Source organism: Sinocyclocheilus anshuiensis, unplaced genomic scaffold (assembly GCF_001515605.1).
Source record: "Sinocyclocheilus anshuiensis isolate Anshui unplaced genomic scaffold, SAMN03320099.WGS_v1.1 scaffold1303, whole genome shotgun sequence".
NCBI lineage: Eukaryota > Metazoa > Chordata > Actinopteri > Cypriniformes > Cyprinidae > Sinocyclocheilus > Sinocyclocheilus anshuiensis.
In genome coordinates this window covers 428765-433462 of record NW_015537954.1, presented here as the reverse complement: position 1 = coordinate 433462, position 4698 = coordinate 428765, and the positions used below count along the sequence as shown (strand labels likewise).

General features: G+C 35.4%; 1 protein-coding gene across 4 annotated transcripts in view; it reads right to left on the bottom strand.

Moving 5' to 3' along the window:
- The window catches only part of LOC107665100 (poly [ADP-ribose] polymerase 6-like), a 25836-nt gene that overhangs the window by 13542 nt on the left and 7596 nt on the right, over positions 1–4698 (bottom strand). For 3 of the 4 annotated variants that reach the window (XM_016455861.1, XM_016455853.1, XM_016455874.1), the window contains exons 6-12: positions 4344–4438; positions 4194–4254; positions 4019–4109; positions 3882–3948; positions 2686–2835; positions 1173–1323; positions 825–956 (exon numbers count right to left, since the gene is read on the bottom strand). In XM_016455861.1, the coding sequence (XP_016311347.1) occupies positions 825–956; positions 1173–1323; positions 2686–2835; positions 3882–3948; positions 4019–4109; positions 4194–4254; positions 4344–4438 (747 nt within the window). The remainder of the gene's footprint in view (positions 1–824; positions 957–1172; positions 1324–2685; positions 2836–3881; positions 3949–4018; positions 4110–4193; positions 4255–4343; positions 4439–4698) is intronic. The other variant, XM_016455867.1, reaches the window with a different exon arrangement.

The window sequence follows — 4698 nt, the reverse complement described above, 5'->3', positions numbered from 1 at the left end:
AATTTAATTTAATTTAATTTAATTTAATTTAATTTAATTTAATTTAATTTAATTTAATTTAATTTAATTTAATTTAATTTAATTTAATTTAATTTAATTTAATTTAATTTAATTTAATTTAATTTAATTTAATTTAATTTAATTTAATTTAATTTAATTTAATTTAATTTAATTTAATTTAATTTAATTTAATTTAATTTAATTTAATTTAATTTAATTTTTTAAACCTCAAAATAAAACTGTACATTTTTGGTAGGTGCTGTAATCCTCTGCGTCATTAATGCATATTTAAGTTTGCTGTATTTTCACCTTAGGTGTGCATTAATTCTGTTTTTTCTTTTCTTCTTTTCTGTTTGATTTAATTTAATTTGATTTAATTTAATTTAATAATTCTTAATTAATTCTGTTTTTTTCTAATTTAATTTAATATTTTTTATTTTGTTTCATTTCATTTCATTTGTTATTTAATTTTATTTTATTTTTCAAATTCAAAATACAGCTGTAAATTCTTGGTAGGTGCTGTAATCCTCTGCGTCATTAATGCATATTTAAGTTTGCTGTATTATCGCCTTAGGTGTGCATTAATTATGTTTTTGTTTGTTTCTTTGTTTTTTCATTCAAAATGCAGCTGTACATTTTTGGCAGGTGCTTTAATCCTCTGCGTCATCATGATTATGACCTTTTACGAGATTTACGGCAGCACCGTATTTAGCCTCACTAAGACGCAGCACTCGACATGCACGGATGTGATGTTGGGATGTACTCTGGGCATCATGGGAAAGGATGAAGTCGTGCGTGTCGCTGAGGCTGTGGTGAGACGGTACCTGCACGAGGAAGCCGTACTCCAGCGTGGGGATGTTCTTGCAGTGTCCGCCCGCCTGGGATGAGAAAAACAACTCAATCAGCTGGCGGGTGGTAATCTGCGCAGGGGCCCTGCCCGCCGGGACAGCCACAGTCTGATGGGTTAACGGAGACAAAGCATTATGGGAAAGGTGCCAGCCAGCCGTGTTAGGCGAGGGGGGTGTCGGAGGGCAAAGAGGCTGAGGGCTGGGATGAGGGATAGTGCATCCATGTTTTATCTGGAGGCCCTAGTGAGGGGTCACGGGTATGGAGAAGCGAGGAGAGAGTGTTTGGAAAGGAAAGCGTGCAGTCGGGGAAGACGGGATGCTGACCTGGCTGTTCGGAGGATAGCTAAACAGCTCCCCCTTGGGGTTCTTCATGGTACAGGAGATGGAGCGGTTCATGAGCCGGGTGACTCTGAGCTCGGGCACGTTCAGTTTGCCTTTCAACACTGTGTCCTGGATCAGGGGGAAACTGGGAGACCTGGAGCCAAGATGGAGGCCACAGCCAGCGGATGAGTTCACGCTGGAATTACCTTAATTATGCTTGCCGACTAGTAGAAAGCAGAACTTGCTTTAAACTGACTTCTTATTGAAGTATTTTTGTCTCGTTTTCCAGTACAAACATCTAACCATTTTTAATTAAACACATTAACTTCAGTAGCAAAATGATATAGGAGACTAACTCTTATTTTGTAAAAAATGCATCAAAATGAAATAGGTTTTTGCTTAAAACATGAAAAAATAAATTTTAATGGTGTCAGAAAAATAAACTTGTTTTCCCATTAAATTTAGTTTATTTTTCTGACCCCACTGACAGATATCTTTTCTTGTTTTAAGCTTAAACTCACTTTATTTTTTTATAAATGTTTTACAAAACAAGACATCATTTCTTTTGTTGACTTGTTTACTTTATCTTTTATTTACTTGAGAAGCAAAATAATAAAAGATATTGGCTTGAAAATGCATCAAAATTAAATTCGTTTTTGCTTAAAACAAGACAAAAAAAAATCTGCCAATGGGGTCAGAAAAATAATCTTGTTTTCCCTTTAAATTAGGTTTATTTTTCGGAGACCATTGCAGATACTCATTTTAATATAATATAATATAAAAATGACAAATATACAAAACAGATTTTTTTTTTTTTTTAATAAAGCTCAACAGTCGGGCTCAGGAAGCAAAATCGTCATTCAAAATCTCCTTAAAATAAATCTTAATTAAACTAAACCTTTCATTGCAGACCTAACAGTATATGACAATGATAGCCCTCCTGTAGCTCAAACAGCACGGCATTAGCAACACTGCATTGCTTTCAATTCCCAGTGAATGCATGAATCGAAAAAATATATATAGCTTGAATGCAAGTGTACACAACTATGCATAAAAGTGTTTGCCAAATGCATGAATGTAAATGTAAATATAATGTGACAATACGTCATTTCAAAACAAATCCTGTTTAAATGCAGAATTCCAGGTGAGGAACTTCACTACCCATAATCCTGAAGCCAAATAAGTTGCGGTTACCACGGAAACAATAAATCCTGCAGTGGATTTATGGAGCCTAACTAGGTAATTATATACTGTGAGTCAGTATGGGACGCTGTAGCAATCATGTACCTTTGTTGTTTAAATTTTATTACTTTTTTTTGCTTGTAATGTTGTGATCATTCTGAAGTTTGGTTCATTGCTTCAAACTGATTATTGAATTGAAGAGTTCCCTATAGAGAAAATGAATGGGAAAACACTTCCAGCCGATCACTGTTGAGCCCTATTTCAGATGCATCAACCACGATCAGATTGTTAGCGTGTATGACGTGTGTTTTCATATCAAACGATAAGGACGTACTTGGGAATCGGGGAGAAGATGCTCAATCCTGCACGAAATTTCTTGATGGTTCCTCCGGCTTTGAACCAGCTGTGTCGCTTCTCCTGCTGGGCTTTGAGGAACTCATTACTGAGGTGCTTCCACTGCTGCGACGTGAACGTACTGAGGATCCTAGAAACACCAAAACAAGCTTCAGCTTTATTTTGACAGTCTTTCATTACAGTTTCTGTTCAATCAATCAATAATCAAACAAACAGAGTGACTCATAATAAAACTGTAGTGAACAAGATTCTTTTTGAAAATTATTGTTTCAGTTCTAGATGCTGATTGGCCAATCCAGTGTTCCAGTTGTGCTAAAATACACATAATACACACTACCAATGAAAATATTTTTTTAATGCTTCTGCTCACCAAGGCTGCATTTATTTGATCAAAAATACTGTAAAAATGTTAAATAATATTATAATTTCCAATAGCTGTTTTCTATGTGAATATCTGTTAAACTGTAATTTATTTCAGTCAATTTTCAGCATCATTACTCCAGTCTTCAGTGTCACATGATCTTCAGAAATCATTCTAATATGCTGATTTGCTGCTCAAGAAACATTTCTAATTATTATCAATGTTGAAAACAGTTGTGCTGCACAATATTTATGTGGAAACGTGACACATTTTATTTTGCAGGATTCAGATCAGTAGAAAGTTCAAACACTGCAAAAAAAAAAAGGCTTATCTTAGCATTTTTGTCTTGTTCCAGGCAAAAAAAAAAAAAACTAAAGTAAGTGCATTTTGCTTAAAACGAGTAAAATTATCTGCCAGTGGGGTAAGTAAAATATTCTTAAAACAAGAGTAATTTACTCAACCCCACGGTCAGATACTTTTACTTATTTTAAGCAAAATGCACTTAATTTAGTTTTTCTTTCCCCTGGAAACAAGACAAATTATCTTGTCATTTTGCTTATCTAGTAAATGCATCTTAATTTAAGAATTTTTAGATATTTTGACTGGAAACAAGACAAAAATACTAAGATAAGCCTGTTTTGCAGTGTAAAGAACAGCATTTATTTGAAAAATAATTATTTATTTGACTTTACTCTCACTTTTGATCAATTTAATGCAGCCTTGCTGAATAAATCAATTACAATGACTCCATAAGAAACCATAAAATAAGCAAATCTTTCTTTTAATTCAATATGATCGCCAGTATGTTGACTTACTTCTTTAGTTGAAGGCCCAAACTGAAGCTTTCTTTATTGGACGGCTGAAACACCTCCACAGACGGTTCTGTAGGAATAAATTGAATAAAAGTAGTGTAAAGTAAACACACAGGCACAGAAATGCAGACGCTTCTCACCTGGTCCATCCAAATACTGTGAAAGAGAGAAACGGAGGCGTAAGACGATGGGCTCCGTTCGGATCACCTTCCATGCGGTCGCCACCTCCTCCTGCAAACACACAAATCACTTTATTCCCATTTCAACATCTGTTTATGAAGTGAAGTAGCTTGTATAGGAAGTGTGTGGTCTCACATCCAAGAAGCCGATGTTGATTTGCAGGTCGATGTCCACGTCATCGATGGTGCCGTACTCTCTGCAGGAAGAGCAGCAGACTCAGAATGAAAGTGAATCGGGTGTGAATGCACAGATCTGAATCAGATGCGGAGTGAGGGTCGTTCTCACCTGACGGACACAGCGCTGTCCGTGTAAATGTCTTTTACAGCCTCGATGTCAGCGTCCAGCTGTGGGTGACGGTACAGGTCGGCTGCACAGCTCCCCTACAGGTGGACAGCGATATTACACATTATTAATTGTGAGCCTGGAGCACAAAAGCAGTCTTAAGTCGCTGGGGTATATTTGTAGCAATAGCCAACAATACATTGTATGGGTCAAAATTATACATTTGTCTTTTATGCCAAAAATCATTAGGATATTAAGTAAAGATCATGTTCCATGAAGATATTTAGAAAATTTCCTACCGTAAATATATCAAAACGTAATTTTTGATTAGTAATATGCATTGCTAAGAACTTCATTT